Here is a 13585-nt window from a genome sequence, read left to right on the forward strand (position 1 = left end):
CGCACATAGTTTCCATATCCGCCGTCTTCGCAGCCCTCGAGCAGCTGGGCGCACCAGAAAAGGCAGACGACCTCACCTCTTGTGCAGCGGATGAAATAGGGTAAAGTGGCATCTCCTTTTTTTGCCACAAAGAGGTGCTCAGAACCACCGTACTCCTCTTACCACTTTCCCCATAGAGCAGCGCATGTTCGTGCATGACTGGCGGAGCGTCACGAGCGCTCGAGTGAGAAGAACAGGGAGAGACAGAGCGAGGAAAAAAAAGACTCGGGAAAGAAGCGTAGATCGGCAGGAGTGCCATCACGACGGTTCGACCCCGCGGACAACACTATGCGTGGGGACACGCACGTCGTGGAGCGCACAATCTGGGGCGCCATGATGCATGCATTTCGGAGCACCTGTTGCCATGCGGGTCTGCATCGCCTCTGCCTCCTCCTCCTCCACCACTCCTTTCAGATGGCAGAGCGAAGAGGGAGGAAAGCAAAAACGAAGCACACGCTTCGCCCTCCTTTTTTCCTTCCAATCATACCACGCGCTCCATCGTTGAATACAAAAGGCACGCCAAACCGTGATGATGGGCAGAGAAGAGAGAAAAAAAGAGACGACCGCGCGTGAGTGCCATCGAGGCACACCAGCGCCGGGACCCGAGCAGAACAAAAAAGAAAAAGGGAAGGGCAAAAGGGAGCTAACATCGTCAAGAGGAGCACATTGGAGGCGTGGAGCGGGAAGGAGTGGTTAAGTAAAGTGAAAGGGGCCACACATACACGGACGCAAACAAAGAAGGAAAAAAAAAACGGACACATGCACACGCACACACTGAAAAAAGGGCGAGAGGCCAGGTCACCGTGGAGAGGTGGTGGAGTCAGAAAATGTAATGCCTACGGTACATTTTCACGCTGGAAAAGAATGCGGAGAGACAGCAGATTTGTGGGAGGGAAGGGACATGATAGTGGACAGGCCGTTAGCAGAGGTGAGCAGACACATACAGTACATATATCGACTGATAACAGCAGGATGCGTGGCATGCACTGTGTAAGGAAAGCTGAAGGCGATCGTCGGCACCCCTTCGACGAAAAGAAAGGTAAAAGCGACCAGGGCGAAGAAAAAACGTTTGTTCGCCTGGAGCGCCATCACGCCGCAAACCCCTCCACCCTGTTGACGCCGTGCACAGACCTGTTGCCGTAGGCACAAGGGATATGTGAACGTTGGCATGCACCCGCCGTCTGCGCCCCGCAAGTTCCCCCTTCCTCTCATCGCCGCAAACGGAGACGGCGAAATACAAATTGGGGCGAACGCGAGATGGACGGCCATTCTTACACTTCATGAAAGCGAACCGTGTTGGCAAAGAAGGAGATTCACGAAAGTGAATTAAATACCCTTCTTCCGCCCCTCACCTATTAGGTCACCGCGCAGCCGTCGAGCAATCTCCACTGTCAATGCATGCGCAGCTGCGGAAGATGCCTCTGCTTCGGACGACGACGTCACCGTCTCGCTGCCATTGTTCTGTAGGAACGTGCTGAGCTGTTCTGTGCGCGCCGCGCGGTTGCGGGCGAGGATCTTCTCACGCTGCTCTCGCATGTACTCAGCACGCTTCTCGAGCTCCTCCTTCATTGGCCCCGGAGTGAGGGCAGGCTTAACCGACGTGGTGGTGTGGTGGTTATGATGCTCCGGCGATCTGGATGCTGATTGCGCGGCAGTGACAGCCGTCTTGCATGGAATAGCAGGCAAGGCATCCTGGCCATGCCGAATAAGCGGCAAGGCAGGTGCTTTGGAGGCCGCCGTCACGGGTGCCGGCAACGCAGCGGGCACCGGCGTCCGCGCTGGGAGTGCCTGGGGCGTCTCAGGAGAGCTGAAGTCGGCCGTCAGCTGAGAGGCCTCGCCGTCTGCTTTCTGCGCACTCCCTGACATCGTGTGGCTGTAAAGCTGCTGAATTTCTGTTGCCCTCTGGGTATCAATGGCGTCCATGTGCTCCTGCCGGTAGCGCTCGACTCCCGCGGGGTCTTGAATATCCATCGACGACAGGGCAGCCTCCAGCTGCGCCTTCTCGCGATTTGCCTGGAGCTCAATAGCAGCGACTCGCATATCCGCTTCCTCCTGCATACAGGCTTCACTGTAGGCGCGCACCTGTTGCTGTGCCGCGATATCCTGCAATGACTGTTCGATAGCGCGCCGCAACGCCTCCTCATCGTCTATGTTGCCGTTGAAGTCGATGATACGGTGCGCGGAAGCCAGAGCCTGGTTCTCGTTGCCGCCCAATTCCCCTCGCAGAGGCGCTCCGCCGTCCGCACTCGCACAATGTTCACTGAGTTCGGCGTTGGCAAGAATGTCGAGCTCCAAGTTGCGCTTGACCATCATCGTGTAAAAGGACAAGAAGTTCTCGGAATTGAGGATCCGTTTTAGCAACTTCTTTGCTGCCTGTCGCTCGGAGCGACCGCCGGGCGACTGATCACTCTGTGCGAGGGAGCTCTGCAGCGCCTCCACAGCCGTTTCCATCGGCACCCCCAGCTCCAATATGAAGCACGTCAACAGCGAGTCAACGAGCTCCTTGAATTTGTTGTGCACAACTGTGTACTCTAGCTGCATCTCCGACTCGTTCCTGAAAATACAACAGTTGTCGTCGACAAAGTTTTCAACCGGCGTCCGCCATATCGGTGACTCCGAAAACTGCACGAGGGCCTCTGTTATCCATTGATTGTCCGCCATTGCGAAGACCACCCTACCTCGAGAGAATCTCGAAACGTGCTTCATACGAACCACACGGACCACCAAGGAGCCGTGACAGCACTACGCGCGAATGTCAAGTAACTTTCGATGTTAGCGAGAGGACTAGAGAAGACACCAACGTGCCCGCCAACACCACAGTGCACCTCTGGCGCAGTTGCCGGTGGTGTGCAACACTCTTCAGGCTCCACGCTAATGAGCACCCGCTGGAGAAACGAAAAAACAAAAAAAACACCACTCGCGCGCAGTATCTCTGGCCTACGTCGGGGACAGCTCACTTTGCTTGCGTACCTCGGGCGCGTTGATGTGCTGGATTAGGGAGGCGAGTCCAAAGTGCCGCCGCACCCGTGCGAGCAACGAATAGGAGAACGGACACAGCGAACCACAACGGGAGAGAGAAGCGGAATCGGGAAGGAAAAGGGGGCAGAGCTCAAAAGGGTGCCGCACCAGCTCAGAAAACGTGCTGGGGGGAGCAACCACAAAGCGCAGAAACGAGAGAGCGAGGGCTCTGAAGGGAAGGAGATCGGGAGAACGCGCGCTGGCCAAGTTCTACAGATGTGAGGGGAAACCAGCGTGGGGCAATCTCGCTGTGCAGTACGCCTTTGAGTGCCACGGATGATAGTAAGGCGTGTGAAAACAGACGTGTGCGCTGTGCAAGGGGAATGGGATTGTGGAAGGGACTCGACGGGCGCTCATAACACCCGACCCACGCCAATGGAGAGTGCGCTCGTACGCCGTCGAACGAGCCGAAGCAAAAGAAGGTGAGGGAGGAGGGTGAAGGCAGGAAGATAGCTGACTGGGCCATGCGTCATGGAAAAGGGAGAGAAGCGTGCGCACGGAGGAGCAGCCGCTTTCCTGTCCTCCTGCATGCCCCAGACACCTTGCTCCGATCTGCACCGGGCACGATCACCCCTTTTTTCTGCTTCCGTGCGTATGGACATTGGCAGGTCGAGGGTGATGCATGGACGCTTCTGTCGTGAGAAAGAACGGGAACTAGGTTGAAGCACAGAGACTGGAGGATTCGGCAGGCTAAGACAGAAAGAAATGCAGCTCGATAAACGACCCCTCGTGTCTCCAAGATGTATCCCCCCTTGAAACGTCCACGTCCTCTCTCTCAGTATATATATATATATATACAGCCTCGAAGGGTGGCGGCGGCGGCGGTGTGTGTGTGTGTGCATGCGCTCACACCCGCTCGTGCAGAGGGTTGTGGAAATGCCGCACACACACACACACAATGTGAGGACGTTCTTTAGCTCATGACCGACGTAATGGCACCGAGAGTGAGGCGGATGAGGGGGGGCAGCAAAAGATGACTGTGATGAAAAGCTAAAGGAAAGGGCACACGCGAACGCACGTACCTGAAACAGCGGCGCATGTTGCCGCTACAGGTGACGGCAAGACGCGTGACACCGCAAGGGGACTCCAGCGAGAACGTTTCCCTACCACCACCACCGCCGCAGCTGCTAAGCGCTGTCGGCACCGTTATCGCCTTCGTGAGATGCCACCTCCATCTCTGACTCATCAAGCACTTCTGCCGCCTCAGTAGTGTCCACGAAGAGGGTGATGCTGCTCTCCCATCTCATAAAGCAGTCAGCCAAGGATGCCCTGCAGTACGCGCAGGTCTCGTGGACGTCCATCGGCGTATCGCGAAAACACCGGGGACAGGATGCGATGGTGTCCAACGACTCGAGGCGCCGCCGTGCGCCGCACTCCGGGCACTCCGTCACACGCGAGCGATTGAACAGGCCACACGTGCACTTCCACCTACATGGATAGTGCGCTGCAGTTGGCGCCCGCTGTGCATTGCACCTGGGGCAGTGCGTGCGCACAGGAAGTTCGCCGCCCGAAAAGACCGGGGTTGAGCACAACTCGCACAACCAGACTTCTTCCTGGAGGTCGAATTGACGAATCGCGCTGCACCACTCGCAGCGCAATGCGTTACGGGTGCGATGGCCATGGCCGCAGGCGTCGCACCTCCACTCTACATCACGCAAGCGAGCGCGACAGCGGTAACACGCAGTTTTCTCAAAGTGATTCGGGGCGCTGCACACAGCGCATGCGATGCTCGTGCTCGAGTCGCTGCCGTCTGAGGCAGCGGCGCCTCTGCCCGCTGTGGCACTCGACGTGTGTGGCACACCGCACTGCAAACAAACCGCGCTGTCCGCATCGTTACGCCCCTCGCACTCCGCGCAGGTCCACGGGCGAACGCGCTCCTGTCGCTCCCCGCACCCCAGACAAACCGTACGGTCGACGCGGTTGGTGCTGCAGCAGCGATCGCACAGCCAGTACCCGTGAGGCACCTCCCTTCGATGCCCGCAGCAGTCGTGCTGCGTCACGCTGCGCAGTCTTCGGCAGTAAGGGCACTGCCAGTCTCCTTCCGCAGTGGCAGGCACAATGGTCAAGTCAGCGGCACCCTTAAGAGACGCGGTCTCACCAGCGTTGCGCTGCATCGCGTCCGCACTCGGCAGGCTGGATGAGGCCCGCATCGCGGCGAGCTCTGTTTTGTTTCTCAGCTGCATGACACCGCGTGGTTGAAGGCAAATGTCGCAGAAGGTCACATTGCGGCGATGCATCACGTTGCACGTGAAGCACCACCACGCGTTGTCGGGCAATCTCATCGCCACTCGGGGCCTCTCCTCGTCCTCGCGCGCTGGAGGGGACTGGACGACCGAGGCCGGGCCCCCATCATCGCGACGCAAGCCCCCCGCTGCTTCTGGCGCCCATGCGGCTGCCAGAAGCGCGGATGCCTTAATGACAGTCTGCGAGTGCAATATCCCTGCAGAATCTGGAACAAGCTCTCCGCTCATGTTGTCGACAGCGGTGCTCTCTAAAAGCGGTGGCCTAGTCAGCGCCGCCTCCTCTGAGGAACGAATTTCCTTCCTCGATAACGCGAAGGACTCTAAAGGCGCCATACAGCTGCCGCAAAGCTCCCACCGAACGTCGTTCCATTCGCGACACGCGGCGCATCGTACAACAGCGTTGGAATGTTTCTGCAGTCGTTCGTGACCGCAGCCGCGGCATTTCACGGCAAACACGCTGTTTTCGATGCCTGGTTTACAGCAAGGGCATACCCACGATAGTGGGCGGTCCGCAAAGCACGAGGAACATTGCGTCGCCGCTCGAGGGCAGACATGATGACAGGCCGGGCACACCCAATTTTGAACGCCGCCAAAAGGTGTGCTGCATTGCTCGCAAAGGAACTTTTTCCGCTGTTCCCGGGCGGCGCTGGCGCGCTTCCCCTTTGCTTGGACAGGGGCGCTAGCGTCACGGTTCGTATACGAGCAGCGCTGGCATACCCATTCAGTGGGCATTACAGCGACGTGGCGCATCGGCGGGAACGCAGACCGGTGCGAGGCCGTCGCTGACGCCCCACACTTGCGGCACGCCGCAGAGGATTCGACTAGTGAATTGTAGGTGTGACAGGCACAGCACAGCCACTCCAAGGAGTGTGGCATGTCCTCGCGCTGCCCCGCCCAACGGATTGTAGCGAACGGCTCCGCCAGTGCATTTCGCCCACGTGAGTCGGTAAGGGCTGGGACTGTTTCCGCGTCGTGGGGAGGTGACACAGTTTCTTCTTTGGTCTCAGGATTCCCTCGCACGCTTGCTGGCACCGCTGGGCAAGGCGACACGCCGGCAGCCCGCGAAGTAGCGCCCCTCAGCTTTTTTGACTCTGCCACGAGTACCTCCACGGCACTTCCGTCTGTCGCGGAGGAGGCCTCGCACTGTGCGAGGCAACCGCTTTTGCTCCCCGTGCTGGGAGCTATGCTGTGTGAGTGTTCAATGCTGCTCGCGCCATCACCGCAGCCCCCACAAATCACTGACGTACTTGCAGGGTTAAAGGCATCTTGTATCAAGATGCGAACCAGCGCATCCTCCTGTGACAGTGATTGGTGCACGCCTTCTTTAGAGAGCCTTTCGGTGTAGCCGCGACTCCACCGGCACCGCACGAGAACAGTGTGGGCGCGCAGGCCCCGGAAGAGTAGTAAACGCACTGGTGCTGCTCTGCAGGTGGTGCGAAGATGCGCTGCACGTTCGTACACTCCATAGACAGTCCGCATCACGCTAGCGTCCAGGGGGGGTTGACAGGGATGTCCACCCCTCTTGGTCGCGCCAAGTCACGCGTCCGACTGTCAGAGCAGCTGGCCGATACGTACGAGTTCCGGCCCCTGTAGGCGAATCTCGTGCTTAAGGTCGCAGTGGAGAGAAGAGAGCCGGCATCTGAGACGCCAACGTTCAGTCGACAGCCGAGATGTCGGAGACGAGGAGAGGCGAAAGGAGTCGGATAGGGAAGTGCACCATGCCTCTTGCGTGAGACAGGGCAGTGATGGAAACGAGCGACAAGGACGTATCCACGTGGTTCACGACAACACTGGCCCACCCCAATGAGCAAAGTGGGGGAGCAAAAGAGAAGGGAGGGGGTATGGTTCGTCTGCACGCACAGTCCTCCATCCACTTCTTTGCTCGCCCTTTCAGCTTCTCGGCACACCCGACCGGAACATCGCAAATGATCCACAGTCGCCTGTATGGCTGGGACGCGCTTCGTAGTCTACCGCATGCCGCGAAAGCGCTACCACTGCTGCGACCACCGAATCCCATCGTGATTGGTATGCGTTCTCCAAGCCGTTTGCTTGCATACTTCTCCTCACGTGTAGAGGTGTGTGACACCCTTCTGAAGGCACCAGTAAAAGAAGGAGAGGAACACTCACAAAAAAGGGCAGGTGCACACATGCGCTGGCATCTTTCCCAATGAAGTGCCCGGCTGCACTCCACTCTACCCTCTTCCCACCCACCCATCCACACACACACACACGCACGCACACCTTTTCTTTTTTGGCTTCTGTCTAATGCACGGTACGTCTAGCACATCCGTTGCTTTTCTGCCCGCTCACATCCTCTGGAGACGGTAGTGCTTGGAGCAGAGGGAGCGTGTGATAACATGCTCGCGAGCGATAACGCGGCGCGTTGCGAGACTCGTGCCGAGCCGCTCTCCCACGCCTCGCCCTTTGTCAGGAGGCGCACGAGCCGCACCATGCTGGCTCAACCACTCTCCTTCCCTGGTATCAATCACCTTTGTGCATCAGGCTGCCCATAGAGAGAAGTAAGCGAGTATGAGGGCCGATTTGCATGTCACCGCCTCCATTACGCACACTCCTGTCGAGAAGGGGGCGGGGCGGGGGGGCAGCAGCAGCAGCAGCAGAGGAAGGAAGGGGGGCGAACGGCGTTAAAGAATCTGTGACTTACAAGCCAAGTCCACCACCGCAAGACGCGCGACAGTCCACTTCACACGAGGCCACTCTCGCCTCGGTTCGTTACCTCCCTTTTTTTCTTTGGCTTGTTTCCCGCCGAGTTTCCGTTTCGCGCACTTTTCCCTCTCATCTCCTCCCGTCAACCGGTGATCGAGAGAGTGAAGCCCATGCGCTGTGGTAGTGGCCGCCGTTTCTCGGCCAAACGTCTGTCCGACCACCGGCTCATCTTCCTTCCCCGTGGCGCAGTAGCTTTGCACGTCGCAGGCTGCCCGACGCATATGAAAGCGCGTGGCAAGAAGGGTCGTTCTTATAACTTTACGGGCTTGCGCGCGCCAATGCCTTTGGAGGCTGCAACAGCGAGTTTTCGGGTGCCGCAGCGGTAGCATTCAAGACGATTCTTGAAGTTCCTCGTATAGCACTTGGCGCACATCCAGTCCCCCGACCCTTTCCACGACGAGCCCCTTGTTCCCTCGTTAGACTTTGCCTCCGCGCCTTCCTGGAAGCCCTCGCGCTCGTATTGCGGTGTTGGCGCCTCACTCGACCACTCCTCTGCCCGCTCTGAGGCACGCCCACACTTCCAGCAGTCGTGGCGCGTGCGGAAGTTGCTTGTCTGGCAAGAGGCGCATATCCAGTTGTTGTGCTGCACTGGTGCAGCGGCGGAGGCGGCACCAGACCCGCCCACTTCTCCCCAGCCAGTGGCGCTGAAGGGGTCAGTATCTGCGTGGCCCAATACGGCAGGCCGCGACGTGGAGCACTGGAAGCATTCACTACGGCGAGAAAAGTTCAAGGCATTGCATGTCGAGCAGTACCAATCACCCCGAGTCCTATCCCCTTGCGGCACGTACGATCCCCCATAGTTGCCACCGCCTCGCTCCACCTCGCGGACTGTCTTGGGCTCCCCCACCGGGCGATCCATACCGCACCCACGACAAGCCTTGTCATAAATGCTTGTCGTCCCCTTGCACGCGCTGCAGGTCCAACAAACCGGAATGCGGTTTCTACAGTGAAAGCAGCGCGCACGTGCAGGGTGGTTTAATGCCGCACACAACGGGCACTCCCACTCGGCAGGGGTGATGTGTGTACCGCACTTTAAGCAGCTCTCTTCGTCACCGGGGTTAATGTGTCCGCAACTGGCGTTCCGGCACATCCAGTCGAACCCAGGCGGACCCTCCGGCGTGTTGGCCGCGTCCAACACGGTCTGCAACGCCGGGTTCGTTTTCCGGCGCTGGCGCAGTCGTGAGTGCTGTGTCTCGCATGTGGTGCTGGGAACAAAGGGTGCCACAGCGGGCAGCTTCAGCAGACGCCCGGTTACGGGCACCTCGCGGCCGGGGTAGGTGGTGACCAGAGATGAGTCCAAGGCCTCGGCCCCTTCCAGCGGATTTGAAAACTGCTCGTCTGCATCCTTGTACGAAACGGAGTCGAAGTACTCCTGCTGCTGCTGCAATGTCATCGTCCTCTCTTTCGCGCGGCGTAGGATCTCCTCCTCCGCCGTGCTATGTGGTGCCATATCGTATCCGCAGAAGCCGCAACGACTGTTGTCCTCAATTTCGTCGACGCGGTTGTTTTCGTGACAGACAGCGCACATCCAGAACCCTTTGCTCTTATCACTCGCATCCTGGCACTTCCTGCACTTTCGCACTCCGGCGTGGTTGGTGGTGCCACAGCCCACGCACTTCCATCCGAGCAGCTGCGGCTTTCCTGCCCCGCACGACTCGCACTCTTTGCGTGTCTCGTGGTTCACGGCGCGGCACGACTCCTTCGTGCACATCCACGGACGCGCAGCCCTTGACTTCCACGACTGCCGCAGCGGCTGTGTTAATGTAGCGTGGCGGCGCAGGGACGTTTCCAGGGCAGAGCTCCCGCGGCAGCACAGGGAAAAGGAGGAGGGCAATGCGGTCAGGCCCCCGCGCCTTGACGGGATGGACGGATGGCAAAGTGGTGCCGCCAGCACCGACCTTAGTGCCCTCGTACAGACCGCACCGTGCATCTCCTATTAGATTGTGGCTTTTGAACTGTCCGGGGGCAGTGCGCAGGATGCGCGCCAACTGGCTGTGCTCCGGCAAAGAGAAGCAGAAAGAATGGCAGGAAAGTAGATGAGACCCAGGAAGTTAACGCGCGCTTGCCCGATCCGGCGACGATGCGCACAGTCACAATCGCGCCACGAGAGTGAAAGGGGCATCGGTAGGTGTCCTCATGGTCGCAAAGAGGGTATGACTGAGAAAGCATCGATTGCATCGCCCAATGCACGGACCTCCTTTTCTCTCTCCTCTGCCCGTAAGCAAAGTGGGGCCGAGTACGGTCCTCATCAGGAAGACCTGAGGCAGCCTCGAGAGGGAAGGGTAAAACATGAGTAGAAGCAGCGACGCCCATTTCTGTGACCGACGCGACTCCTCCACGTGTGCTTCCCTCCGTTGTTCCTTTCCGTGTTCGCGCAGAGCTCCTTAATGTGCTGAGGCGACAAAGAGAGGGGGGACGAGAGCTGGGCTGTCGGCCTCCAGTTGCTCCACGGTACCGCAAGGGGTGACGAGTGCGACGTGCAGAAACAACCGCACGAGCGGAAAATAGGCATTCAAACGGAAAACACTTCATCTGCTCTTCTTGCAAAAAGTGCTTGCCTGCTGCGGCAGCATATTTTAGGAGACACACACACACACAAACACACTCACACGCACGCCACAGGCAACTCGTATGTGTACATGTCCACTTCCTGTACACGTACGGAATCAATGCCGAAACGTCTCAGACGTAAGGCAGCAGCCGCCCAGGTGCTGCTGAGATGCGATGTTCAGTTGCTCAGGTCTTCGCTCCCGCTCCTCCGTTCTCGAGCCTCTGTTGCGTTTCCTTTCTGTTGCTTCATTAGAGGGTATCCCTTTATATATATATGTCTGCATAATAGCCCCTTAGAGGTCGCGTTCTTCTCACGTTTCCCTTCCTCATACGCTTCTACCACACCGCGCTACCAAAACACCTGCGGGGAGGGTGTGAAGAGTTGCGTGTCTCCCACCGCCTGTATTGGTGGTTGCGGTGAGGACGGATAGGTCGCCATTAACTGCATCGACTCGCTTGTTTCTATCATCGCTCCGTTTCGCCAAGAGCCACCGCAGCTGGAGAGCACAGGAAAGCTCGGCAATGCATCTGAGAAGCGACCTCAAGGCTTCCACATCGAGCCACTGTCGGCAACGACAACGAATAAGCGACAAGGAAAGCACAGCCGTTTAACAATGCAGAGGCTGACACAAGGGTAACCCCCCAAGCAACTCTGCGTCATACACACATGCACTCACTTACTCTGTGGCACATATGCACGCGCGAGATACCTGGAGAATTCGCGCGACCCCCCACACACACACTCACTAACCCCCGCAGAGCGATACCGAGCGAGTTTCACGCATCGTGGAAGCACAAAGAAAACGAGAAGATCACACACACACACAGAGATACACGCATACAGCAGAGTAATAACCCCTCTCTCTGTGTATGTGTATGTGTGTGTACAGTGCTGAAGGAGGGAGGGGGCCGATGACACTCATATCATTGCTTATCTTTTTTGTCCTTTGTGTGTTGATGTGATTAAGAGAAAAAAAACACGGAACATCCCTTTTGTGGTCTCCACACCAGCCAGAGGGAAAACGGGCGGTGACGGCGTAGCGCGAGTGGGGGGGAAGGGGGAAGAAGCTGCGTTAACCTCGGGAAGAGGCGCTTCGTGGAATCCCCACCGCGCCCCTTCACTGCCAGCGTAGAGAAACAGGGGAGAGGACGCGACGACAAAAACATAAACAGTAACGAAGCGTCGTGAGCTTGACGCATGCGTTGCGAAGGGGGAGGTGAGCGAGGTGAGGGGGAAAAAGGGTGATACTGTAGCACAAACGTAGTGGTAGGGAAACAGACGTGAGCGAGACTCCGTGAAGGAAAGAGCTGAGGCAAGGCGCACCACGAGAGAACGCGTCCACCCAGCCAATGACGATACACTCAAGCAGTGCCTATGACTCGTGCACCACGACCGTCGTTTCAGTGTCACACACCTCGTGAGACGCGGCAACGACTCGTGCTGTGTCACCTCCAAACGGGCAGACAGGCGGTACTCAGCGAGCTGGTCCGCTATCTTTCGCTCCTCCCCTTCCTGCCCACACCCCAAGACTCTCTTACCTACCTTCAACGACTACCTCACGTCCCACTCATCTCAGCGTAACACTCTGCCCTCACGCTCCGCGGCACCGCGGAGCGCAAGGCTGTTTGTGGCGCTTCCAGGTCCCCTTCCGGGCTGCTGTCGTTCGCTGAGTGGAAGGGAGTGAGAAGCCCGCAAAAGCGCGCCACACGCCCCACTTAAATCTTGTTCCAGGCAACGATATCCATCGACTGCACCTCGTCCTCGAAGCCCATAATCATCTCCTCCAGGTCGTCGCCAGACACCTTGTCGTCCTCGATCACGATCAGCTGCTGCAGCTTCTTCACGCCGAACGCAACAGGCACGAGCTTATAGTCACCCCAGATCAGGCCGTCGCGCTGGATCGCATGCAGCTTCTGCGCAAGCGCCTCCAGGTCGACCGTGTCGTCCCACGCCTTGATGTCGAACAGGATCGACGACTTCGCAATCACGTCCTTCTTCGCCTTCTTCTTCTCAGCGTCCTTCGCCTTCTTCGCCTCCAGCGCCGCCTGCTCCTCCTCCGTCGCCTCGCCGAAGAGGTCAATATCGTCGTCGTCAGCGGCGGCCGCAGCAGGCGCTGGGGCGACTGTCTTCTTTGCAGGCTCCGCGGGCTTCTTATCGCTGCTGGACTTCAGAATACTATCGCGCTCGGCCTGGTAGTAGGAGGCCATGCGAGCCGCCCACTGGAGCACGTTGGGGGCGTTGCTGAACATCTCTGCGAAGATACGGGCATCCTCAGAGCTAGGAGAGAAGCCTGAGACAAACGGCTGCGCGCTGAGACGCCCGTTGACTTCCTTGAGGCTGGACATGGTGTGAGGCGGCGTTGACAGAACAAGAAGAGGGGGCTAGACAGCTGCGTCGAGAAGCGGCCACAGAGCGGTAGGGCGGGGGAAGAGGGGAGGAAATAGAGAGAGAAGTCGAGAGAATGCTGTTGATGGCTGTTTTCAGGCGTGGTCACCGTCCAGCGAAGGCGGGCGGCAACGTGAGATATGTGACGTTCAGTGGTGGATTAGGAAGAGCGTTAGCGGCCGTGAGAAGATGGGCAAGCCGTGTTGATGTATGTGGCACGCATGATCGGCGGTAGGGTCAGGAATGGTGAGGACCGAGGAGAAGCGTATAGGATGTTTGGCATGCATAGCGTCGAGGAAAGTTGTGTGCACCAACAAAGCAGAGAGCAGATAGAGAGAGTAAGCGTGGGTATAAAGACCCCTGCTGTGAGACCTACACTGGCGAACAATGTGCGAATCAGCGGCGTGGTGAAAAGCGGAGAGCATTGGGAAGCCCGATTCCACTTCCGCTCCGCACTCCTCGTCCCCGCAAAAAGAGAAACGCGAGCCGATGCTCCAGCGAGTGCTGCCTTCCGGAGTAGAAGCTCATCTGGAAGGCCCTCGTGAGGACCTCCCCATAGACATCTGTGTCTCATGTGCGTTTTTGTTTTGTAATGGCAAACGACTATTCTCGGCGTTTTCTTTTG

General features: G+C 58.2%; 4 protein-coding genes across 4 annotated transcripts; all 4 read right to left on the bottom strand.

Moving 5' to 3' along the window:
• Positions 1 to 1365: 1365 nt before the first annotated feature.
• On the bottom strand, positions 1366 to 2700 carry LSCM1_00142 (uncharacterized protein; the record flags this gene model as incomplete). The annotated part of the gene is made up of 1 exon (XM_067317798.1): positions 1366 to 2700. The coding sequence occupies one exon, from the start codon at positions 2698 to 2700 to the stop codon at positions 1366 to 1368; it is 1335 nt and encodes a 444-aa protein (XP_067173903.1).
• A 1484-nt stretch (positions 2701 to 4184) lies between these two features.
• Positions 4185 to 6779, bottom strand: LSCM1_00143 (uncharacterized protein; the record flags this gene model as incomplete). Its single annotated transcript, XM_067317799.1, has 1 exon — positions 4185 to 6779. The coding sequence occupies one exon, from the start codon at positions 6777 to 6779 to the stop codon at positions 4185 to 4187; it is 2595 nt and encodes an 864-aa protein (XP_067173904.1).
• A 1495-nt stretch (positions 6780 to 8274) lies between these two features.
• LSCM1_00144 (uncharacterized protein) lies at positions 8275 to 9954 on the bottom strand (the record flags this gene model as incomplete). Its single annotated transcript, XM_067317800.1, has 1 exon — positions 8275 to 9954. The coding sequence occupies one exon, from the start codon at positions 9952 to 9954 to the stop codon at positions 8275 to 8277; it is 1680 nt and encodes a 559-aa protein (XP_067173905.1).
• Positions 9955 to 12290: 2336 nt separating this feature from the next.
• LSCM1_00145 (uncharacterized protein) lies at positions 12291 to 12920 on the bottom strand (the record flags this gene model as incomplete). The annotated part of the gene is made up of 1 exon (XM_067317801.1): positions 12291 to 12920. The coding sequence occupies one exon, from the start codon at positions 12918 to 12920 to the stop codon at positions 12291 to 12293; it is 630 nt and encodes a 209-aa protein (XP_067173906.1).
• Positions 12921 to 13585: the final 665 nt, after the last annotated feature.

Source organism: Leishmania martiniquensis, chromosome 36 (genome assembly GCF_017916325.1).
Source record: "Leishmania martiniquensis isolate LSCM1 chromosome 36, whole genome shotgun sequence".
NCBI classification, from domain to species: domain Eukaryota; phylum Euglenozoa; class Kinetoplastea; order Trypanosomatida; family Trypanosomatidae; genus Leishmania; species Leishmania martiniquensis.